At 43.0% G+C, this 26,112-nt stretch overlaps 2 protein-coding genes across 2 annotated transcripts in view; one reads left to right on the top strand and one right to left on the bottom strand.

Annotated features, from left to right (window-relative positions):
* LOC138452228 (uncharacterized) overlaps positions 1-26,112 on the top strand; it is a 404,096-nt gene that overhangs the window by 313,796 nt on the left and 64,188 nt on the right. The window lies entirely within an intron of this gene.
* LOC138537998 (IgGFc-binding protein-like) overlaps positions 1,412-26,112 on the bottom strand; it is a 109,487-nt gene continuing 84,786 nt past the window's right edge. Inside the window, exons 44-55 of the mRNA XM_069641500.1 lie at positions 24,837-25,398; positions 21,321-21,523; positions 18,438-18,830; positions 16,934-17,220; positions 14,170-14,441; positions 13,764-13,877; positions 12,405-12,589; positions 11,567-11,730; positions 9,631-9,879; positions 8,408-8,570; positions 4,975-5,083; positions 1,412-3,367 (exon numbers count right to left, since the gene is read on the bottom strand). Of these exons, the coding sequence (XP_069497601.1) occupies positions 3,234-3,367; positions 4,975-5,083; positions 8,408-8,570; positions 9,631-9,879; positions 11,567-11,730; positions 12,405-12,589; positions 13,764-13,877; positions 14,170-14,441; positions 16,934-17,220; positions 18,438-18,830; positions 21,321-21,523; positions 24,837-25,398 (2,835 nt within the window). The 3' untranslated portion in view covers positions 1,412-3,233. The remainder of the gene's footprint in view (positions 3,368-4,974; positions 5,084-8,407; positions 8,571-9,630; positions 9,880-11,566; positions 11,731-12,404; positions 12,590-13,763; positions 13,878-14,169; positions 14,442-16,933; positions 17,221-18,437; positions 18,831-21,320; positions 21,524-24,836; positions 25,399-26,112) is intronic.

The following is a 26,112-nucleotide window of genomic DNA, read 5'->3' as shown; positions in this document are numbered from 1 at the left end:
CTGATTTGTAGTGGTTTGGGCAACCATATCTTCCAACACCCCAACACTGAGCCGAAATACATTTGACTGTTTTGATCCCATGGCTGCCCCATATATTTGTGTGTAATAGTCTACATTGAGCATTCATGTATTGTTATTTAAGCCTAAATAATACATCTTTAGAATAATGCTTCATTCTACTCATTGATCCCTCTCAACAGATATGAAGGTACCATTATGCTGTTGTGCCATTGAATACTTATGCATACAGATATCACATTGAATGTCAACTGTATGTACGTTTGTTCTTAAAGGAAGCCTTCAAACTTGATTAGAAGAATCAGTGGAGTCTCTGAATATGTGTGGTATACATATGTGTATCTATCCATTCATCTATCTTAATTTCCTTTTAGCTATCTAATCCCTAAATCGGAATTATGTAATTAAAATGTCCCTTTGAGTGTTTGTATGCCTTGGTAGTAATGGTGTCACATTAAGAATATGGTGTGTTTGACTGGCTGATGGCACAGTAATGCCTAGTGCACCCCTCGTTGAACACCCTGATTGGTGGATTGGCTAAATTAATATAGTTAGTCATGTAACACTCGCTAGCATTGGTGCATTTTAAGCAAGACAAGAGCTCAGCTTGCAGTGTCACATTGAATTGGATCAAAAGTGGTCGGTATTGTCATTGCAAATCAAGTTATGCAACCATTTGCTATGGCAGGTAGGAGCATGATCACTTGGTTGGTTATTCCAACATGATATGAGCCATCCACGGAGGATTGACTGGGCTGCAGAAGTGACCTAACACTTACATGAACAATGTGATCTTGTAACCTGAGGTGAAAAGCTGCAACATTCTTCAAATTATTCAGTATTCATTTTTATTCTTGCAAAGAAATAAAATATTACTTATACGGTTGATCAATTGCTCTGCTGATTAATTTCCAAGTAAAATAAATGACTTTTAAACGTACAAGAACATTAAAAAAAATATATACTTGACATTTTTCTTCTGGAATTAATTTCATTGAGTTTTTATTGGGCTCCCCTTTGTTGAAAAATAAACAAGGTGCACCATGATTGTGTTTACCAAACCTCTTTTTCAAATGTATTAACGTTTAATATGCTTAGAACGATCAAGTCTGAAATATATTTGTCCATCTCAGGCTGCATTAGGGGTTGGAGACCCTTCAATACGACCTTGCCGTCAAAGCAGTTGAACTTTAATATCATGAGAGCATACCCTTAATTATGTTTGCCTTAGCTAAGAGGTGTAATTATTGAGGGTATAACTCTCTGGAACGTTCTATTGTCCTTAATTCACCTGAGTTGCTCAAGAGTTAAACCCAAAAGGGGATATTGGTACATTAGGAAATACTAACAACAGTGCCCACCAAGTTACAACAGAAAGAATGAGTCTGTTGCATCGATGCACAGAAATCTTTATTTTAAATAAATAAATATCCTTCAAAGGGTGGAACACTGTCACATGAAGGAAGCAATCATGGTTCATTTTTAGATTTATACACAGCACACAATACATAAAGGCCCACAATTTTAAGAAACAAGACACAAACAAGATTAAAACATAGGAGATACTGTCTTCAAAAGGAACGGTCAACACTTTCAAAGGAAATATTGACAATATTGATTATTGCCAAGGTAAGTGTCTACATTATGCGTGTTACCAATTAATATTGGGGCACCTACACATGGCAAGGAAGTTGAGTTGACATTATTCACCTCACGCATGAATTACATTCCTTCATTTACATACAGCAGAGAGACTACAAATACAAAGGCTAGGCAGTTACAACAATCAACTTTTTATAGGCACAAACTTTGCTTCTATTCATTTTTCAGATGATAATTTGCCATCATGATTTTGGAAACAGGTGCTACATTTATGGCTACTAAAACAACAGCAGGGTTTTTTCTACTTCCACAGCCATTTTGTTTTACTGCTAACGGAGGTATGAGTGTATATATATATACATATATAATGTGTGTACTGTTGCAGACATGCATGCTTTACATGTTGAACATTGGCTTATTACAGGGGATATGAGCTCACTGTGCATTGGAGTCTCCACAACTTCAAAGGCAAAATAGCATTTGAGCTTTTCAAACTACTATTCACCTTGCATCAAGGCAGTGCACATTCTGATGCCTGTTCAATAGTCTTGAGAGCATTAGTGCAGTTTCCATGGCATTTTACCTGTATGCGTTGTGGGTGTGCATTAAATTAAGCGGATACGATCAAATTGTGATATTGCCATGCTGAGTCGGGGAAGGATCAATTTCGCAAATCTATAGCATACGGGATCCCTGCATCAGTCTGAACCCTCATTATATAGTTCGTAACCCTCCACCAAAGTATCGAACAATATTTTTCACCAGAACCTAATTTGCCTCCAGCAGGACACAAGACCTTGCACCATGTCATCCTTTTTAAAAACTTTAATTCGAGGAACTAAATAATTGCATGTGATATTCAAAATCAGTTAAATAGGCAATGAAAGGAACGCCTGTTAATAAAACACAACAATCGAACTGAAGTCAGCCATTTCCAGAAGAGGTAGTGATGGCAAAATGTGCTGATGTTGGCAAAAGGCCAGACATTTGGTGCAGTAAAGTGCCTGGCAGTGGCGTCCGGGTGTAGTCGTGTACATAATGCACCTGGCATAAATTCAAAGTATTATCTTTGAAGAATGTACCCCTTTTCAAGGTTTTTTAAGGAACTATAAAGGCTAGTGCACGCGAATTGGCAGTGCTGTTCAGTGCATATCGAAACTTTACCTGACGATTACAAACCAGGGACTGTCTCTTCTAAAGATATATCACATTTTGGGACAAACTAAACTTGATCAAATCTAACAAAAATCAGCATTTCGACTATTTTTTTAGTGAGACACTAGAATCCACGCTGCACCTAACAGGTGAGTTGGTCGTTTTATCTCTAGACTGCTGTGTAGAAACTGGCCTAATTAACAACCTTAGAATGTGTGACTCTTCGGTAGACAGCAGGTACAATAGTGACTCTAAGACTTGGGACAATGAACGCCTGCTTATTTTGACTTCTGCCGATTGGGCGCTCAGATATCAGGCCTAAAGGTTCCAGTGTGGCCAGAGCTTCCAAGTCATGTTCCTTTGACGTGTTTTTTTAAATACATTTTTCCGAGTGGATGGACATGATGGCTTAGGATCCAAATGTTTCGTTGTCAATCAGTCCTCTTCATCTTATGCCTTCAGCTCATGACAATCAGCAGCCAGCAGAGCAGCACCATCAGCGGTAGGGAGATGATAGCAGCCGGAGGGTACGAGCCGCTCACTGCAGCTTCAAGAGTCAATAATTCACTTTGAGAAATGCTGTTGGATAATTCTAAACAAAAAATAACACAAACATAAATTAGCTTAGTCACGATCAAGCTTGTGCAGTTGCATATCCCTTGTTGTTTGTGTGCCTCCTGTCTTGCAATAGGATGGACCAAACATAACGGAGGTCCGTGGCATAATACTGTGATGTCACAACCGCATATATTGACTGCAGTCTTGACTCGTTCTGGAAGAATGAAAGTTTCTCCATTCGGAACACTCTATTCCCAGGCATCCCTGCAGTGTCTTGGACTAAAACAACATGCAGCAAATGGGAGGGGGTTGCTGCCCAGATCAGCTTCCTCGACTTCCAAAAATAAATGCCCAATTAGGTCTTGCAGCTTTTAGCATCTATTCGCCAGGAGCTTACTGTGGCCTAAAAGGTCACCATCCTTGCAATATTGTGTGCTTTGTATTCTGTTTCCAGGCCTTCGCCATCACCAAAACCCACATCACCCCTGGCCCAAGTACCACGCTGACAATGACGCTTCGTCTTGCTGGAATTCTGTTTTGGAACTGCTGTATTTGGTGCAATAGCTACACAACAAGTTAAGGACCAGTGATAAGCGAGAGGAGGAATAGTGATAACCGAGAGGAGGCACTGTGCCGGTCCAGCTGCCACTATGTATTTAGACTGATAAAGTGATATTTTCGGTGATGACTATGAGTTGGGAAGAAGGGTTGTCTGGAAATGTGCCAGGGCCTTTCCAAGTGACTGTTCGTAATCATTCTCCTGATATTCAAGGACCATTACTTCCCATGGCACGTACAACTAGTCTGCCACACCAAGATAGTGACTGGTAACAATGTGATAGACCAGTCGGCTATGTCAAGGTGATCTGCCATCAATGGCCAATGGTTAGCTTAATAGAGCAGGATCATACATAACAATTGTTAACAAGATAAGCTTGTGACACCATACAAATGATTGATTAAAGCAAACACAAATGATCAACAAATACCATCTATGCTGTGTTGTGGCCTAGCAATTGGGAATGCCATGTGCACGAAAGATGTTTGCACATTAACTATTATAAATAGCACTGTAAGTGTAGCATATCAGGTTTCGTTAAGCTACCAAGCACTTTCATGATATCAAAAAGGAAAGTGGTGCGAGACAATTAGTGTTATTTAATGGAACTCAATTATGAGACGCTCATCCCCATCTCTCATTCAAAATATTTTGCCACTGATTGGAATGCGATCATCTTTGTCTGTCTGGTATTAACGCTCTACATTGGCTAGTACAAGTCACTTGATTCGATAATTCGTAGGTAATCCGACTTTCCTTCCACTAGCGGGCCCAGGCTGAGAGTGTAGCCTAAAGCTGCCTGACTCCTCAGTGAGCTTACACTTGCTCGTGGTTGCTACGGATAGGCCACAGCAGGGAAGTTGCTGCTAACTCTTTGCTACTGCCCCTGCCTAACACCCTCTCCTCCGGCTCAATGGCTTTTCCACTTGTTAGTTCTGGCATCTACTGCTGGCTCTTTACGTGGTATGGTGGCCAATACTGACCCCCTTTCATTCGCGCTTTTCTGACCTCCTATGCAATGAAATCATCTGTTTCACCTCTTGCCCCCCCCTAGTGTCATATAGATAGAGGGTGGTCTGTACCTTGCGTCTCTGATTGCGCGTCGGCTAGATGAAGGAACGGACCAGTGGAGAGCAGGTATCCTTCTGCTGGGCTGGATTGAAGTGCTCTTGCAGCCCTGGATGAGCATATCTGGGGAAACGAGAGACCACAACACATTACAGGCGCTGTTCAGAACATGTGTCAAAAGAATTGCACTTTATTTTGGGTTGACATTTGCATAAACATCAAAAACAGTTTCAAAGGCGGTTTGTGAATTGATGACTCTTGGAGAAATTAAATCTTGCCAATAGCCATGAGTAATGCCACCTGTAAAGTGCACAATCTCTCACAATGGGCCTCATTATGACCCTGCCGGACCGGAAACAACGGTGGCGGTAAACCCGCCGTCACTGTTGTCTCAGGAGCGGCAGGCTACGAGTACAGCAAGCTGTTGGCCTTGATGCCACCCGCCTGCTGATGGAAATGGAAACACTGGCACCGTTAATTAGGGTGCTGGTGTTTCCACGGTCCCCATTCCCATGTTGGAATCGGGAGGAACGTAATGCCGGCCTCTGGAATTACCGGATCACCGGGGCTGTAATGCCCCGGTAATTCCGGCAAGTCTGGAGCCGGTAATTCTTTTCGGGTCCGGCAGCAACCTGCCGGTTTTTCCGGCACGGTTACCGCCGTTTACCGCCGGACTTGGAATGAGGCTCAGTGTCTTTGAAATACGCTCATGCCTTTTATGCTAGTTTATAGGTGAATATGTGCTATACATAATGTCCATTTATGATTGGAAGGCATCATGTCACAGTGGTCATAGCATAGTATGGATGTGAAAATGCTTCGGGTTGCAATCTGTTAATGATTGTTGGGGGAACAAACTGTACTTAGTGGGATACTGTAATGAATACCATATGACAATGGCTCTTCTGGAGGTAAGTCAGCTGAATGAAAAGAATAGCATTCTGCTTAGTCTTTCCTTTTCTGCAAGTACATATTATCCCTTAAAGGAACTTTATGGATATTATGTTAAAATGTTACGTAAAGCAGGCGCATCTTCCCTTACTCTGTGCCCATAAAAGAGTAGCACCTTTTCATGAGATAGCTGATGTGTGAATTCTGAAATGGCTGCACTCCCCCACAAGTATAGCAATGCTACAGGTAATACAATAGACTTAGAAATGTTGCATTTCCTTTTTTAGATAATGGGCAGATAGTTATGATGTTGAAACCTGTCAAATAATGCTGAGTAGGGCATGGAGATCGTTATTCACCTGCTCTCGCCAATCAGATTTTTTAGAGTGCAATCAATAACTACTGGTATTGACTGCATTCTGAACAGAAGCAGAGAAAGAAACAGCAATAAAACTTCCAGGCAAGGTTTGTTTTAACAAGACACTTTGGAGCTCATTACACAGAATTGCTTGCAGATTCCAAGTGCTGGTAAGTGTAGTTAATGCCCATTCCATGGATTGCCATAGGATTTCATGGGGGGGGTTGCCCATATTACCGGCACCAGCAATGCCAGTGCCGGTAATACCGGCTTTTTTTGTTCGCGAGGTGCCTGTCTCACCGCCAGCTCTCAGCTGGATTAAATCAGGCCCCCGACTGGCAAACTCTGAGTGTGCCGGTGCAGTAATGTGCCGTTATGTGGTAATACAGCACTTTATTACCACACCAGCACACTTATTATGAGCCCCTCTCTCTTTTTTAGGTAACAATGTGTTATGTAACACACAACATCGGAAAATGCTCTCACTTTCTTGACAGAACGTTTACTTTTACATTACACCTAGTGCAGTCTCATGATAATCCTGGTCCAGTTCAACTAAGTTGCAATTAAAATGCTTAACTTATAGAGACAATGTTGTTTAAATATTCTAAAATAAAACCACATTTATTTTACTAACTCAGTTTGTCTATTTACTTTACTCACTATTAAATTAACTTTTTTGCTTCACCTCCAAAACATGCATTGCTGTTGCAGCCATGTGCTTGTAGCCTTATAGACCTCGGAAAGGGTCATTATCACTTGGGATAATGTCCCATCTCAAACTTATGGCCCTCGGCTTTGCCTCAAGCCCTAACTTGGCGGTGGGTAATTCTCCTGCGGTAATGACCCCTCCCTCAGTCTATACTCATTTTACAGAAGTTGCTTAAGTGTGACAAGCTCCTTCAAAAAAAGTGTACTGTTTTTAACACTGACCATTAAACAAAAAGGATTTTGATTGGTGCCTCCTACAGTGCAAGAAATGTCAGTTTAGATCTGTTCTGGGAAGTCAGCGTTTAGAGAACCCTTTCCTACGAAACAGAGGTTTCACTTGTTAAGCTACAAAATATGGCTTGAGTCCCAATGAGTGCTATGTCATGTGATGTACAAGGTGGCACCTTCCAGAGGTTGGACATTAATAAGGATTGCAATGATAGCTGCCATGGATCAACAGATGGCCTCCATGGACCTATGAATAGCCATCAGTGTAAATCAGACTTTTTGTGGTGGCATGAGTGATAATGGGCCTTATTACAAGTTATTGTTGGCAGGAAATTAGTGGTGGTAATTCTGTTACAGCCACATTTTGTGGTGGTAATGGAATTACTGCTGTTTTCCCAAACCGCCAAATTATACATTTGAAAATAAAGTGGCAGATATACCTTCAGAATGTCAGTGGATTTACGGTGCCAAAAATTCCCATTGAGTCCCATCGGCTCCAAAAATGAGGAATTGCAATGCCCTACCATCAATTGTAATCCTGTGATAAACCCATGTGACCAAGTGGAGGTATATGTAATTGAGTTTGGCGGTAAGTGGACAGATTTAGTGCCAAATTACCACCAAACTCAAAATGAGGCCCAATGTTTTTAGTGCAGGTTGTGTCGTATTATATAGGGCTCAGGCGACTCCTGTCCTGTGATTGATCATTCTTACTGTATCACGCAAATCCATGTGCTCACAGTAGGCTCAGGTTGGAAGTGTGATGTTTAAATGATCATGGACATAACATTCCACCTTTAATTTGTAGTTGTAGCAGGTTCAAAGATGCTGCAGTGTGTTTACACCACAAAGTAGGAAGCCAATATTTTCTTTTTGATTTATGAAAGGGCTGTGTGCAACTTCCCTCATGGTATAAAATGTACCGATTGGATCATCCACACGTTGTGATTGCTAGTGAATGCATGCATGTGCAGTTTGTCGCCTCTGTTCCACACAGCCTGGCCACGTCCACCTGCCACAGTTTCTTTTAGTGAATGCAATACCGGAGATGGCACATTCCATTGCAATGATCTGTTACATTCAATAGTCAAAACCCAGTTGGACATGTCTGTCTGTGTTTCTAACCTGTAGCTTTCCACAAGCACACACAATAACAACAACAATGACCTATCTAATGATTAGAAGGGAGAGGGTAAGCATCTGTAATAGAATAATGGAAGCCCTTTTTCCCCTACACTTGGCTTTCCTGGGGAGCTCACCGGGGTGCACAGAGAGGTCCGAACGTTGCAGAGATCAACCTTGCAGTGAATGTAGATCATATGTGATCCGCTGATGAACTCGAACACACTGAAAGAGAATCTCTTGATGTTGGCTTGATTTTCCCCTTCCAGAATCACGGATCCATTGTGGGTGGCTGGACATCTGAATGCAAAAATAGGAACCACAGTTATTCAATGAGATGGAAGGAGTGAGACATCCGAGGGATATTCAGACAGGGGGACATCGCTGTGTCACCGCTTTCCGCAGGCACCAACATTATGAACCCTGATGCAGACATTCTTCTGACCCAGCAGGAGGATCCTCAACTGCAAATGTGCCCTGATCCGAATACCAACCATATAAAGCAAAGTGCTAGTTTAGATGAGGATGGATATTCATTATTGTTTTGCCTTATGCCAGATGGTTGAGTTAGCCTGTTCTTTGGTCCATTCACACAGACAATGCACCAGTCCTGAGTGTTGATCTTAAGCGTTCTTTTTTATTGTTAAATCCATAACTCAAAGAATGGCTTTTCATTTCTGACACAGTATACACACATCACTTTGACAAGTGGGATGCTCATCATAGCCACAAAGCCACTGAACCACCCCAAAGCCTTACTACAGAGACATGTTTCATGCCAAGTTATTAATGCAAGAACGTGGCCATTAAAATTGAGTTTCATATTGGGCCCGAAGACCATAAACAAATGCTTAGACGCAGGTGGACACTCATCAAAACATATCACAATTTATGATATCCATAAACTGGATCAAGTCATGTTTTGATGGGAATTAGTTAGCATTTTAGATGTTTCTCGCTGGGGCATCTATCCTCACTATGCACTGAGTATACATCACACGCCTGCTTAAAAAAGAAATGGCATGTGCAATTATGGTTACATTTTCAACATGATGAGAAGGGGAGGACGTTGTAATGACAACTGGTAAAATGCTTCAACTTGAGGTATAAGTGTACTCTGTGAATGTCGCAGAAAAAAGGCAATGGATTTGGAATCGATCGGACTCCTGTTCGAGAGGCCTTCAAATGTACTCATGTAACTTGATCAATACCATTGGTAAAGTAACAATTCAAATGATAAGCACACGTAATACAGAAAGACGCTTCAATATCTCATTGAAATTCTCATTCTTAAAAGATCACTGTTTACAATCATGCATCACTCTTTTAGAAATAAACAAAGTGTTAACTGAGAACATACCCATTTTGAATGAGATCCCATTTTGTGGTGGAGGCAGGGTCCGTGGTTGGAGTGGCCCAGCATGATCCTAAGCGGAGCGCGAACTGACTTGTATCAATGTCTGCCACCTCGATGGAAATGTACACCCTTTCATTGATGGTGAGGATCACAGGGCACACTGGTATGAGGGTGCTGTAGTTGGAGTCCTTATACAAAATGAGCGATGCCTCCAAGTTTCCTTTACCATTTGGCAATGACATGTTGAGCACGCTGTTAAAAACACGAGCATATATGCATGAGACTTGATACGTAATAACACATAAGAGGAGGCAGGGACATGATATGATATGGTATTTGTAACGTGCCTATAACCAAGTGTTTTAAGCCGCGAGCAGGCAAGGAAGGGAGAACAGAGGGAGGACAGAGACAACGATGTTACTAGGACAAGTGACATTGAGATTGCAAAAGTGCAGGGGAGGGTGGAGGGGAAAAGTGCCAGGGGAAAGGGGAGGGAGCAGTGCTTTACAAGGGATCAAAACAATAACAAGAAGTGCGGCCAGCAGGTGGCAGGAGCAAAGATAAGTGCAGACATGGCAAATGATCCATATGGCAGGTAGGATAGCTCAGGGGCAATGCATTTGTCTTGCAAGCAAGACAGCGCAGAGCAACACAGGTTCAAATTCCAGTGCCACGCTTAGTGACTTGTCTCCAGTATTAAGCGCGCCATAAAAGATTATTTAATTGTGGCAAAAGACCCGTTTTGGCTCTCCCATCACACCAATTAATTAGGGAAAATTAAACTGCCGTGTTCTTTTGTCTTCATGGTTTATCTCACGACCACTCTGTCTCATTCTGGCTCATCCATGGAGCAGAAAGACCTGTGCAGGTCACTTTCCACTTTCATCTTCAGGATCTCCTTCTCAACTCCGAGCCTATTCTCAACTTTATTTAGCATTCATACACTTACCTCGAGATGCAACTTCTTTTCCCCCCAGTAAACTGTTACCCTTGTTTTCAAAGTGTTTCCATTACCTTTTTGTAGCAATCATTTAACTTTTTGTTTTTCACTTCCCCCAACAGATCTTTAACCACTTCCCATTCTTGCATCTCCCCAGAGCTTGCTTTTCGCAGTTCACCAAATTGATTCATTCTGTAATACTCCCTCATTCTCAGGGTCACTTTCACCTTTCTTCTCCATGTCTCCCAGTATTGCACTTTGGATGTCAGAACACCCTCCAACAAAGAATTCCATAATAACATGGCTGATTTTTAGACTAAGTAGAACGTACACATTTCCTATGGCTACTTAGCATTATCTGAGGCACTTGCCTTTACAATGCTGGAAAATACAGAACGTGTGCTTGGATTAGTCCAAGGTAAGCATCAGAGCTGGATGGAGAAGATTAGTAAAGAATAGTGCTTAACTTCAGGCCTTACTATACAATTATAGGCCTAACTACACTCTACAAGGAGTAATCTAGTGGAATTGGCTGTGAGGTACCAGCCTTTTCGTGTCAAATTATGCAGGATTTAGTACATGTTGCGTGCGACTGGGGCCACTTCACATCAGAGAATGCCATAGTGTAATAAAGAGAGTCTGTAGACACCTATCAGACACTCATTTATTTATAGAAATATGAACATCTGATTTTGATTTGTGATATTCTGTCTATCCAATTCTTGTATAGCGCAGCTTTCACCCAAAGGCATCATGGCGCTAGATGTCGAGAAAACAAATAGCACCAAGGACATTGCAGCGCAGGGGTTTAGGCAAACAGATACGTTTTCAGCAGGGCTGTAAATAAGTTGAAATCAGAGGTGGTCCTAAGCAAAAGAGGAAGTTGATTCCATTATTGAAGTTTGGATTCCTAGCAAGTTGTAATTCTTAAAGTGGTAGCGTGAGCGACAGCTGGAGACCTCCGACAGTAGGACACCCAATGTGGAGAGAACCACTTACCTTGGCACAACATGGATGGCCCAGAGGAAGGAGAGGTTGATGTTGAGAGGATAGGCACAGGAGAAATCTATGTGAATGATTTTATCCTGCAAAATGATCTGTCCAGCTTGTTGGATGTAGTGGCCTTCAACTGCATTTGAGTAGATTGCATGAGTGCTGTTCACCTGAAAAGCAGAAAGTAAAAGCTCAGTCTATTTCCAGCTGGTCTATCAAGGTCTAGTTCTGAAGACTGATGATCAGGGTGTGCTTCCGAAGAACTGTAGATGCCTGGCAGTAGGGTGTTCTTTTGGGGTGCAGGAACAGATCTGTGCGTTTGAACCTGAACATAGCAGTGGAGTGAGAAATGTATGGATGGGCTCGTGACAACTGCGAGGTACACAAATATTGGTTGTTTCTTTTGTCCAGAAATGAGGTGTGCTATTAACACATTGGATAGAGATTCGGATAATACGAGTATAAACAGGGATTGCAAATTGTGGCATGGGGAGATCATGTGTTGTGTCTAGCTAAAAGAACATTATTGTAAGACAGGATTTATTTACCTTGATATATGTTGTTGTGTTAGTACTGGGATGTATGGGGCCCAGCAGTACAATTTGAGATGTGTCCACAGAGAAGACGCTGGGGTAAAAATACATGTAGCTACCACAGAAATCCTTTATACCAGAGTTGTGTGCTGATCGTCATGAAGAATGATGCAACACGATGTAGCCAATTGATACAGTAGATACATTTTTCAGTGTGTTGTGTGTGAAGATCTCTATTACAGTTATGTTGTACACCACTGTGGCTGCACCATTAGAAATGTGGTCTAATTGTCAGTCGCCATTGTTTTTACCGTCAGTTTACTGCCACAGTTCTGCGACATGTTGCCGAAGTGGAAGAGGAGCCGATCATCCTCGAGTGTTCCAACACAATGGGGATCCGCCAGATGCAGAGTTTCTGCTGGAACCCCATTGGAGCTCAGTAAATTCTTGGAGAAGGACAAGCAGCTGGCGCTCCCTTGGCAGATGAGCTCAAAATCTGGCAGAAATAAACAACCCAAAAAAAAACAGTTAGATAGCTGTCGCATCCTCCTTATGGCCTGATTGTCTTGTGCATTTGCATGTTCGTGACAAGTGTCACCGCAGCTGAGTGGCACTGCTCTTGGATGTCGGTGAAATGCTACTCTGGTTGGTTGGGACAGAGAAGGCTGCCACTGGACTTGGGTGTAACAGGAGTCAGCTGTAGCTGGGATTGGCTACGACTGACGCTAAATGGTGTGGTGTTGTGCCTCAAGTGTGAAGGAGATTGAGCGTCTGCATAAGTGGATTTTTCTGGCTGTTTTCATGCCACTGTAGTAAGATGTAAATCTGAGGTAGTTATAGCAGGAATGCAAGTTTGCAGCCAAGGGAGGTATTTGTGGTTCTATTCATAGCAGCAGGGCCACGGGGGCTGGGGGGAGCTTTATTTTCTGTAATTTAATAAAATAGATAGAGAGAACGTAGGCATTCACTCATCCTTTTACTTTTTTGGTGCTGATGAGAGAAAGATGTAGGGGCTGGAGAGTGATCAGGAGTTACTGCAAACATGCACTATGAGAAGAGAGGATAAATGGCACGTCAAGTAAGATAAGAGGCCAGACTGTCGGGGGTGGAGGTCTGCGGGGGGGGGGTAGGGTTCAGATATGAACAGTGGGCACACAGTAATTGAAAGAATGCAGGAGGAAACATTCGGAGAACGATTTGAGAAAGCAGAACTTGAAAAAACCCTCTAGACTGCAGACCAGTGATCATTGGTTTGTATTTAAAATGAAAAGTGCTTTATCACGAATCACTGCACAAAGGGCACATTGATGGCAGGAGCTGTGCCATGTCTGGGTGCTTCATACACCCTTACAAAGTTATAACAAATTGAGAATACATTCAAACCGGCTCATGGTGGGCCCGCGTCTGGAAAGTGGAAATTGCACGGCACGAGGCAGACTTCAACCCCATAACTGATAAGGACATGTATGCTCTTCCGGAATTATAAAGGGAATTATTGTGAACCCCACTCACTCCCACGATGGAATGAAAGTATGTTCATATATTTATGGAGGCGGTGACAGTGGTTGGGGATCATGCAGAAATGTGGAGGATGAGAACGTGTGAGAAACTGCAACAGGACACATTCTAATAAAACCCCAATGTGAAGGTGGTGAAGAGTCGAATGTTACCATAGATGTTCTGGCTGGTTATACTCGGGTAATTGGTGCAGGTGTACTTTCCGTCAGCTTCCCCACACCATGCATTATCCGAGCAGTCTAAGATTTCACATGAGTCCAGCAAACCTTTGGGATAAGGCAGAGAAGACGCACGTTTTATGATTATACTTCACTAGTCACCTGAAATAACATTCTACCCCACCATGCACAATACTCAAAATAATTGCTAGTGAGAAAAAATGACACATCTGAGTGCTCTCTTAAAATGGCAGTCTATAGCATTCCGAATCGGACACACCCCACGAGCAGTCTACGTGGCAGCACAAGCAGAAAAATAGCACAGCACAGGACTTGCTTGCATAATATGTTGACATTCTCTTCAATATGTTTCACGACACAATCCCTGTGAAGCACTTACAGCAGTAGCCCTCAGGGTACCAGGATGGGACGGTCACTCCATGGGTGTTGCAGACTTGTTCATAGGAGCCAATGGCAGAATACACCATCACGTTGTCTGTCCCGTAGAGGGTGAGATCGTACAGGCAGGCAGCGTGGAAGGGTTCAGGGTCCTCATACCAGTGACAGTCCTCAAAAGGCCCCGTGTGGTTTGTGATAATGCTGCACAGGTGTTTCACTTCCGGCCCGGCATCCTCGGGAGTCCAGGTTGGAGGTTTGACTTCATTTTTGCATCTGCGGACAGAAGTCAAAAGAGAAAAGGAGTTCGAGAGCGCAAGTACAATTAAGGTGCGTATCCGATTCCTGAAATGGTGAAATGTCAGGCGGTATATCTGTGATGTTCTTGCATGAAGGTGCATGAAGGTGCATAAACGTCAGGCCTTCCCACACTGTTCTGCTTGAGCAAATGGCCAGGCAGTTTGGCCGTCTTTAATATTCTCCTAAAAAAGAAAGTAAATGGCCCACAAAGTGTGTATCTATTGGAGTGATGCAAAGGGTTGCATACAAACAGTGCTAGAGTCGCCAGGTACGACTGGCACACGGGTTGTTGTTTTAGCTTGTGTTGGTTCGTTGTAGGTTTGAAGGCTGCGCAACCTTTATGGTTTATGAAAGTTGTTCCTTGCCCAAAAGAAGAGGTCTATTGAGGCATTCGAGGTTTGGCAAGTAGCCCTCACTATGATGTCACTATAAGATGTCATCAGTGGAGTTACTCTCCCGTGTGCACCTTTTGTAGATGAACATAACTTTACAAGTGTGCATCGGGTGTCATTTTTGAGAACTGTATGTAGCCTGGCAAAGACCTTCTTCGCCCGCTTCTCTGCATTAGCTTCACGCTTGGTAGTCCTCTTGCCTATCTTCATTTTCATTTGTTCATGTACGCCTGTGTCTTCTCTTTCTCTTCTTCTGGACGCTGTTACAGATTGATAAGGCTTTTGTTCTCATTCTTAGAATGAACATTATTAGTTTCATGCCTTATTTCAACGTTTAACTTTTGTTTCACTGCAAGAATGTGTACCAGTGCATGACTGTAATTTGTTGGTAAGACCGCAAGACGCAAAGGGGACATGAACACGTTGGCCTAGTTTACGAGAACGTTATTTGAATGATTACATCGATTTGATCATGAATGGTTTGGTAGAATGAAAACCTAATATCCATAAACGTCATTGCATATAGACTGAAGCACACTGAGGAGCATTCACAAAGGCACATTTCATAGTTTCAATAGCTAAAAGAGCATGGTAGTGCACTATATCAGATTTCCTAGAGGACAGTATTGTGCCATATCAGATGCCATACAGAACATCATTGCACTATATCAGAGTGGGGAGGGCCTTCGTGTGCTCTCATGACTCATCAGTCGCACCCAAGCTGGTCGGTGTGCATGGTCGTATGACTGAGTTTGCTTTAGTACAGAACCTGTTGTATCCTTCCTTTGAGTAAATCTTCAATCAGATCTATAAAGAAAACTCCTCCAAATGAGTAAAGTCCTTGTTTTCAGTGAGGCTCCTAGAGAATTGTTGCTGGCCCTGAATGTTACTACATGTTTTCAGTATGTTCAGTGCAATACTCTCGAGTCAGCGAGTCTAAGACAAGTCTATGGAGAAAATTGGGACTCCGAGTGGAATGCTGAGTGCGGTGCGGCCAATCAGGATCCTTGGATTGTGGGCATGTTCGCCCCTTTTTGTTTGCATTGCACGGGTAAGGATTGCCTGCTGACACCTAGTATCGTGTCTGAGTGGGTGCTCACTTTTCATCTTGCCCATCCCTTTGTATGCCTCTATTCTAACCTTCTTCCCACGACGCCTTCTGTTTCCTGAGGCAGGAGCGATTGCTTTAATTACTATTTTGAAACTTTTTTTTCTTGCACTTTGGACAATGGTTTGCGTGGTTGTATGTTGAGTGCAAGCATTATGTGTCTGAACAAGAAAACGGGTGACCACACATGAAACCTGCACCCAATGTCTGGGTACTAACACCATAAAACCCACAGTAAAAGGTATTACTGGCACTTGTGTGCACTTAGCTCTCCCTGCCCCTCAGACTCTCACTCTGGCTAATAAGTTGGCCTTCTGAGCCGAAAAGAGTAGGACTTGCCTGCGCTCGTGGTCATACCACGTGATTCGAGCATGCACTGAACGAATTAGCCAATCAAAGGCTGATAATGATAATGATGTGTTATTAATAAAGCGCCTTTATCCAAAGAGCTTAAAGCAAGGTCTAACTGGAGATAGAGCCATGCTTTCCACACTTCTGTCCCAAGGGATATAGTCATGACCCAGCAGCCAATCCACATGTTGCACTGAAGCATCTTTACCTGCGGCTACCACAACAACAATGAACATTTAGCAGGACATTACTATGTGCAAACTGCTCTTCCTCCTCACTTTCTGCCCTGAGCCTCTAACTTGAGCAGTGGTGAGTGGTGTTCTGTAATGTTTATAATGGCTAAAGAATCTGTATTACTAATTTGCATATTTTTTAAGCAATAGTGTTGCATAATTCAAAACGTGTCTTTGCCCTTGTTAGAATATCAAGGCATTTAGCACAGCTGCCTGAGGTGGGATTCCCTTGGATACTTCAACAAAGAAAGCGAGCTTGCTATGAATATGGCGAGTTACTAGAGTCTGCAAGAACTGATAATCAACAGACTTTTTCTTAAAGTCGGTTATTATTTGCTCAATAGTTAACTGATAGATGCTTGCTGGTCTGTTTTCACTTCTTACCCTGCGCTGCTCATGTCTGATTTCCAGGAGTTTCCAAACTCCTGGTCGTTTCTGGCCTTGTTTCCACCAGGAAGCACTTTATCGTCATCAGGGATCCCGTTGAAGTTTCCGCAAATGCCAGTGAGTTTTTTCTTGTACTCTGGGCCAGCTCTGATGAGAAGGGTACCGATCCCATCGTACTGAACCTCCAAATTCTTTGTTGTCTTGATCAGAACGGATCTTCCTTGAAAGGTGATGTTAGCTAGTGATCCCACACTTGCAGGCAAAGGAATCACGGCTCCATCGACCTTTGAAGTAGAAAAGACAAGTAGATAAGATTGCATGCTCCCTGATATGACTAGGCAATATCATATGTCCATGACTGGCAGCCATTCCTATTAATACTAGCTTAATCCAATTGTCTGGGCCCGTCAACACTGTTTTAACCATGACATCAAGTCAACAAATATAAAAACAATTTGCAATCAAATGTGAGCTAAAAGACAGGTCTTTAGGTTTATGTTTAGTACTTTGCAGAATATCACCTATGCACAGTGACCAATGATGAATAGATGAAAATGTGCAAGCAACAGAACTCTTATATATGAGTGAGGTTTCAATTTTTCATCAATAACACACTGGACCTCTGTGATTCTGACAATTGTTTTGGTGCCATGCAGCTAAGTGACATCCAAGCTAGGTTTATTCAGAAAGAGCATCTTTACCTCAGATAATTGGAAGGGTGTCAGACACCAATACATTGCAGAAAGGTGACTACCAGAGAGATCAGGATCCTCCCTTGCTCCTGATCTAAAACACCATAATTAGGGCCTTTTACCACTTGGAAACAATGTGTTATGCTCCTTACCACCAAAGGCCACACTATGAGTGCGGCTGCAGCAGTAGAAGTATACGGTATTTCAAACTCCATTTAATTCTGAATTGAGGCCATTGTAAAGTAAAAGGAGACAGCCTAACCTCTCACAGAAGCCCGGTGGTTGCAAGGTACTAGGGGCCTCATTACGACCCAGGCGGTAAGTTACCGCCTGGGCCGTGACTTTACCACCATGGCGTAAACTACGTTTACGCCATGGTGGTAGGCGGACTTACCGCCCCATTCCAACCTTGGCGGGGCGGTAAATCCCCATTTTCCTATTTTCCCTTCCCCATTCCCATTTTGCCCCATAGGGCATAATGGGAGTGGGGAAGGCGTTAATCACGCCACCGTAAATTACGTGGCGTAATTAACTCCATGGTCCCTTAGCACCATGGATATTAACACCTGCTAAAAGCAGGTGTTAAATCCGCCATGGCGCTAAGGGACTTCGTACTCAGGCGGTAAGGGTCGGCGCTGTTTACGCCGCCGTAAAACCCTTACCGCCTGAGTTGTAATGAGGCCCTAGGTGTGTAAGCGTGAAATCGGGAGTCCCACGGAGCTCTAGCAGAATTGTGAGCAACACTGAAAAGAGGACTAATACTTAGGTAACATGGATTCCGATAGTATGTAAAATGTTTGCAAACTCACCTGAACTCTTCTGCTCTGCCCCACAGTGATATGAGTGCTGATGCCATTCAGTGTCATCCTGACCTGAACCCCAGACACGAAGGTGACCTGTTGCTTGCGCCGGTGCCTGTTTTCTGCTATCACACGGAAGGAGAAATCTGAAGTAGAATTAGTGGTCTGGGAGACCTCGTATGCACAGGCACCCTGGAATGTGGCTGTGGCTCCATCAAAGGTGAAATAGTGGGGATCCCCGGTCACGGTGCAAATACTCAGGTGATCCTGACAGGCCAGCCTTCCGTCCCGAACTGCACACTGCTGATCTCCACTGCAACTGGCACTGAAACACTGGAAGTTTCCAGAGGCGTGGCAGCTACATTTCTGAGTGCAGTTTCCAAGCCAGACATGGTCACCAGTCTAAAATAAAGAGTGACAAGAGAATACGTTTTTAAGAATTTCCCAAAACAAGCTGAAGATGTGTTTGTGTGTAACAAATGCTCAGTTATTCAACGTTCGGTTACATTGGTTATCCAGGAAATATTAATCTTTTTGTCATATGTTTCACCATTTATTGAATGGTGGGGGATGAGCATGGGAACAGAAAACCACAATTATAGAATGGTGTTCTCATTGTTGTAGTGATAAATAGCAGAATAACTAATGCGCACATCATTAATTTCCATATTTTTCTCCGTACTAACTTAATCAGGATATGAGTTGGGTAGAGCACTAGAATGTGCAGATCCCTGTGCTGATCATTGGAATAAGTCAGTAGATCCTGATGCCGGTGAGAGGTTCATAAAAGATGGTGCTATGGCGTCTTGCCAAGGTTTAGAGTGGGTTTGCTGAAGAACCAAGTCACGCGGGTGCTGACTCAGAGACCTTATTGTTGACTGTGTAATTTAGATTGCCCTCTCAAGAATAAATGGGAAATCTCGTCACTTCATGTTTACAGTGATTTATTAACACCCTTAAGTCGACACGTGTTTCAACCCAACATGGGTATTTTTCAAGGTGTGGGTGGTGAGCACATACATATAAGGTGGTGGTGAGCTCAGCAATAATTGACATAAGGATCAGGCTCAGCTTCAAGAAATACATTTACAGTGACCATTACTGCCATAGTTTGGCTATAAAGCCTCATGCAATCGATTTACAGTGATCATTACTCACATAGATAGGTGGCCACCTACTTAGGTAAATGAATTACACAGACCATGTGTGGCATAGATTGATTGTGTTCACGGTTTCATTGTAGTGATTTTAGTGATTTAGAGTGAACCTTACTGGAATTGGCAGATTGTGGCTTCAGCCGTTTACATTTTGTAAATCACTTTCATGAAGCTACTGCCACAATCAATGCCAAATCACTTTCAGAACCACTACAGTGAGAATATGGCCATAGTTCCATGACATTGTTGTAAAATATTCTTGTGTACTGTTGGTCATATACCATTTATTGTGTTTTGTCATGGGCAAAATATAAATAGAGAGCAAAATATAAATTATATGGATTTTGTCTCAGATGTATTGTGCTCTAAAAGGCACCATTTCAAAAAACGATTTAAACAATGTTCTTGGAAGAACCACTCCACCACACCCTGAACAACGAGATTGTAGCAAACCCTCATGCAAGTGATTAAAAGTGACCATTACTAGCATAAATGGGTTGTGGCAAGTGATTACAGACTGTAAATCAATTTCATGAAGCTGCAACCACAATCTGTCTATGCCAGTAGTGATCACTGTAAATCAATTTCATGACCATCATCGCTAGATTGTGAGTGCAGCTTAATGCAAGTGATTTACAATGACCATCGATTGTACCTTCAGCTCCGGGAAAGGGTGTACACTGCTCCTGTGCGCTGTTGATGACCTGGCATTTATTGGATGTTTTCATGTATTACCTTTGAGAACCAATTGTAAATGGTGTCGTTTTTGCCCCTATATTTTTTTAAAATTGGTCCTGTAAAGTGCACCATTCCAAAACATTTAAAATTATTCTTGTGGAAGAACCCCAACACTGAAAGTCCACTTTACAGTTTTGGGTTCCTTCCATACGATCAGTCACTCATGCCAATTTGGGGATATATTTAGCCCCCCCCCCCCACCGAAAGGATTCACGTGCCGTGACTGGCCATGAAAGATTTGGAAGTCTGGTGGCCCCTCAAGAGCTGCCTGCTGTTCTGGCACCAAAAGCTGCCCCTGTCACTTGTCTCAGTCTTTATTCTATTGTGACTTCACCTACTGGCTGTGAGTCGTATAGAATGTCTGGAACACTGGAACCCATGACGCGGAAATCGACTTCTCGCTTCCAGAGAGGGGAAAACATCACTGTCCATCCCACCATACAACACATATCTAATTAGCCCTGCATACGTGATCATCAATATGCTTGATCAGTTTACTGCCAAGTGGCTGTTGCAGCACCAGCTATTAATTCTATTTAAAGCTGCCAGCAGAGCTGCACCATCACTTTATATCATTGTATGCAAGGAATGACACGATTCACATTATTGAAAGCCCTAATTCTTATCTTCGATCTCATTGTGAAGTGCCAAACCTGTTATTGTTTCACGTCCCTGCTGAGAAGATCTAATTCACTTCCTGTCAGAAGAGACCCATACCACACCAGAATTCGAATCGGTTTACTGCTAAGATAAATCTTGCAACAAATTAACTTACTGTGTGGCATTGGACTTCAACATTTAATTAAAAGGAATACCATGTTACAAATGTTAAAAACAGCAAATAGTTAAAAAAGTAACAAAATAGTAAAGACTTATTAAACATCGGGCATGGGGACCTGACTGCAAATAATAGATTGTAAAGGTTAAGTAACATGTTACAAATGAGTGTGTAAAACATGTAACCCATCTCACATTAGTGAATAAAATGTTGGCTTACTTTATAGTAATGTCCATCGTGCACGCAGCCACACTGCTCAGTCTTTACACACGTGTCCCCGCTTCTCAGGTATCCCTGGTCACAGAAGCACCCTTCTAAGCAGGCGGTCCCACACTGAGGCTGCACCAGGGCGGCAGCACAGGAGCCCTGGCATCGCCCATCGCTGCAGAGCTCATAGTGGCTGTGTTCTGGGCACTGGATAGCTATGAGCAACACAAGGTATATATGGTTAATGAAAGAAGTGAAAGTAAAAGGAGTGTTATGTTAGGCCCTGTAGAGTTTCAGTTTTTCGAACATGAAGCAAGTCCAAGGTGGCTACAAAGAACTTCAGTCCTTGCTGTAGACCAGGTATTGCGCAAACAATACTCACGGATTTACATTATTTTTAAAGTAGCCTTCAATGTCGAGTATAAGGTGTATAGTGGAGTATAAGGAGTCTTGGGCCCTCATTACAACCTTGGCGGAGGACCATGGTGCTGCTAGCACCATGGTCCATGCCGCTAAGGTTACGATTCCGCCATGGTGGATGGTGGAATTACCGCCCCATTCCAAGGTGAGTGGGGCGGTAATTCCCCATTCACCATTTGCCCTTCCCCATTCCCATTTTTGCCCCCATAGGGCATAATGGGAATGCGCTAACTACGGCACCGTAAATTACGGTGCCGTAATTAGCTCCAAAGTCCCTTTGCGGGTTGGATTTTTAACGCCTGCTAAAAGCAGGCATTAAACACCAACCCGCAAAGGGACACTTGTAATCAGGCGTTAAGAGTTAACGGCGCTGACGGCGCCGTTAAACCCTTAACGCCTGAGTTGTAATGAGGGCCTAAGGCTTATAGTGGACTATAGGGAATCTAAGGCGTATGGCGGAATTCAGGTTGTATAATCTTACAGTGGAGTATATGGAGTTTCAGGCGTATAGTGGAGTACAGGGAGCCGTAAACTTATAGTGGAGTACAGAGAGTCTTAGGGCTTGATTTACAGAAATGTTTCATAATGGTGCAATCCCATTGCAAAGTGCTCTGTGCACCGGGCCCTTATACTTTTAGCAGAGTAAAGCGTGTCTAGTGGTGTACAGGGAATATTAGGCTTATAGTGGAGTATCGGGAGTTGACCCGCGTGGGAAATATATTTGTTTCTATTTCTAGCATTGGTTTGCAAAGGGCACTTGATAACAAAGAAAGCAGGGACCCACTGACATGTTGAGTCCTGGCTAGGACTGAAATGTACAGGGGGCAAAAGTTGTCATGAATTTGGACCGATTGACCTACATTTTTGCCTGGAAACGACACATCAAATTGGTCGCATTGGTTGCATTGGTTTTTAACAGAGAAGGATCTATCTATGCTCTTAATATATGCGTGCGCCAGGCAAAGCCAGTTTACGTAAAAGTAACCATGCATATTCAAATGACGCTTTTAAGCCGGATACCTGCTGCTTCTACATGCTGTTATAATCTTTGGAAGGGTGAAAGGTAGAGTTGTCTTGGGAGGGATTTGAACTGAAGGCTGGCACGAGATCTGAGTTGTGAGCTTAATCTGCTGAGCTATTTTACTGGCATACCTTCTAACTAACTGTTCAGCTACAAATGTCTTGCCGTATTTGTATAGGTTTACAGCGGAGTTGACGAATTATCGAACAGAGCCAGTTTCTTCCTCTGCCAGAAAATCTGTTGATATCCGTAAAGGCATGTTTCCTTCTGTGCTACACCGTTCAATTATTGCATGACTGCTGCCGTCGTGTCATTTAAGTTGTTACTACAGACAAAAATGAAAAGCAACACAGCCCACTGAAATGCCACAACCATGCAATTTTGAATTGGTTGTAGTTGGTTGGTCAAGGGCACTATGCGTTCTATGCAATAATGTACCATATCTTCTGCATAGTTGGAACATTATGAGTCATCTTCGTTTATTGTGATTGCACTATGCTATTTACACATGTCTGCTGTCCTTCAGCCCATGAAATGTTGTGCACCTGGACCGTTCACAAAGTGCTTGCCTTGGGGCCAACCAGCACTTAAGAAATGCAAATCCTGCACAGAGTTGAATCAGTGCTTCATTGGTCTGAGCTCTAGAAATTGAGTACCATTAAATTGTATAGCAACACCTGCTATTACAATTACAGATCTCAGAGGAGGAGGAATCCAGCATTAAGAGCTGTTTGCTGCTAGGCCAACAATAGTGGAAGCAGGGTGCTATACAGGACGACTTACATGACAATACTGTATATTAAATACTGAAAGCAAGTCTGCATATCTCAGGGTTACAGTGATCGAACGTACAACTGTGCAGTATGTTTCGTGTTGGTAAATTGTACTAGCAACATGTCCGCAAGATCAATATATGGTGAGTTGAGGTGTTTAACTATTACTTTTCCAAGCATTGTTCTCAAGGAATCCCTGGTTTTGTTACTCCAGGAATTCTACTGTCAATGCAAGTGGCCAACCCATGAGCCGCCTTCACTTCTTGCTCTCAGCCTGATATGGTGCTTCTGTGCAATGTATTACCCTCAATTGCCTGAGATGCCCATGGCTGGTTCTGCATGAAATCACTTTAAGGGGGTGCCAAGGTTGAGACAATCAGAGGGATAGAAGTGGGTACCTTATTTGGCCCTAAACATTCAAATGTGGTGCTGTTGTAAGCAGTGGGTGAAATGTCATTTTTTGCTTACCCATACACATCATGAAACATTTAGTGCATCTACACTTACACCCCCACTAGGTGTATGCACAATTAGAAACTACTCAGACATCCATCATTACCTCCTCGTCCATCTTCCTCCTCACAGTCCTTATTCTATGAGATGAAGCCTCAGGGGGAAAACAGACAAAACACCTCTGACTCACCAAGATTTCTTGTTTTATTACCAGGTGATTTAAAACCATAATGGGTCTCGAGAGGGCGTGTTGTCAAGGACTGTGACTAGGAAAACCTCTAGTCGTAGTATTGAAGATTACGGGTAAGTAATCGGACTATTGCCGACTGACTTTACCAATCACACAACATGCCCTACCCCATATATAGAGGTATACATTATGGCAGATCTACATGGCAACTCTCCCTTCCTCACTTTTTAAAAATCCCTGTACCGCGGTCTATTTTAGCACCCTTATCAATGGGTGCACACTTGAATTTTATATTTAATGTCATGATGTTTAGATGCACTGCCATCTTCTGCCCCCTAATTGCCACAGTCGTATGGTGACAAGCAGAACCTGCAATTGAACAGGATCCCTTTGCACACCGCAGCTAGTTCATGCGGCATCTCTTCTAGCAGAGTGTTCTCTAAATATTGGGCTCACACTCCTTTTAAGCCCCACAATAACAATTAACACAGAACGCTGCAAGCCCTCACATAGCATCTGCATGGAGAATGCTAAAGTCAGCATTTCTGTTACCAAGCAATTGCTTGCAATGTGGCTATTTCATGCTATGCCAAAACATGGTCCACTGGAAACCGATTCTTCCTGTGTACTCCATCCCGACCCATGGAAGTAATAAAGGCAAAATCTCTTACCACAGAATGAGCTGTTTCTCCAGGTTTGAATAGCCACCCCAGCTGCTTGGCAGACAATTACATATGCCTGAATCGACAGGCATAGGACTTCACTGTTTTCTTCATTGACACCAACATTATAAATACAGTCCAAAACATAAGAACTTGGATCGACGTGAGTATGGCAGTTGGAGAATGGTCCATTGGGTTCTTGTATGATCTTGCAGGAGTGATTAGACATGCTTAGTTCATTATCACTAACGCCCGGGCAGTTGTCTGAGCACCCATGATCGCAGTCAGTGCTATCCGAAGACATCCAGCTGACTCCGAAAAGGAAGGCATTTGGCACAACAGAGCCATTTCGAGTAGTGAAGTCGTCAGAAGGTGCCCCATTGTAATTGCCACACAGGCCACGGGTTTGGCCCTGGTAATGAGCAGGGAGGGTGATGAAGGCATTGTAGACCATGTCATAGTTCACAATCAGGCCGAAGTGTGTCTTCAGGGTGGTGTAATCTCCCTTTCTGTAGACCACGAGCCGTCCATCGTTGAGTGCCACAGGCAGATTCACGGTCACACCATTCACCTGTTGAATACATACAATGAAATGTATATATTTCTTACATCGAGCAACAATCCCACAACCAAGCTATTATTTTTGTTCTCTGTTTGGCTGCCAGCTTGAAAGTCATTTACAAACAAAGTAGTGGACACTGCCTATTACTAACAAAGGTTTTCATGTAGAGGGTCAAAAATGCAAATATTCATCTGAAAATTGAATTATTCTAAGGTTGTAGTTAACCACACCAGCACTAAAAATCTGCTAGGATACAGAACATGCGACTGTCCAAACCAATGAAAAGGGTAACTAGTTTCCCATTGACTAGAGTGGAGGTGGTTAGTGTGTTGGTAACTGTCTTCCTTAATGAGCGTAGCTTCACCTAGGCATGCTTGAAATGTATGATGTTGATGGTGAGAGTGGGTCGTGGCAGAGTGCACATTCCTGGTGTGAGGAGCACAGACTCGAAGCAGAGTGCGGTCGAAATGTCCCAGTCAGAAATAATGAGGCTGTGCATGACCATGAAGCTGCCCTGTAGTTTGGAAGACAGCCATAGGAGGAAGGCTGATGATGGGACGGAACCCTCTCCTCTACTTGCATCAGTCAGAAGATCGTAGGATTTCCTTTCCTTGAAGAGGTATTAGTTCTTAACGGTTTCTGTCTTTGCAAGACTGTATTGTAAAGACAGACACTTTACAAGGGCATAACTTTATTTTCAGGTGCTCTTGACCACACATTCAG

This window comes from Ambystoma mexicanum, chromosome 1p (genome assembly GCF_040938575.1).
Source record: "Ambystoma mexicanum isolate Mex_15411 chromosome 1p, UKY_AmexF1_1, whole genome shotgun sequence".
Classification (NCBI taxonomy): Eukaryota; Metazoa; Chordata; class Amphibia; order Caudata; family Ambystomatidae; genus Ambystoma; species Ambystoma mexicanum.
This window is presented reverse-complemented; position numbering and strand designations above follow the sequence as displayed.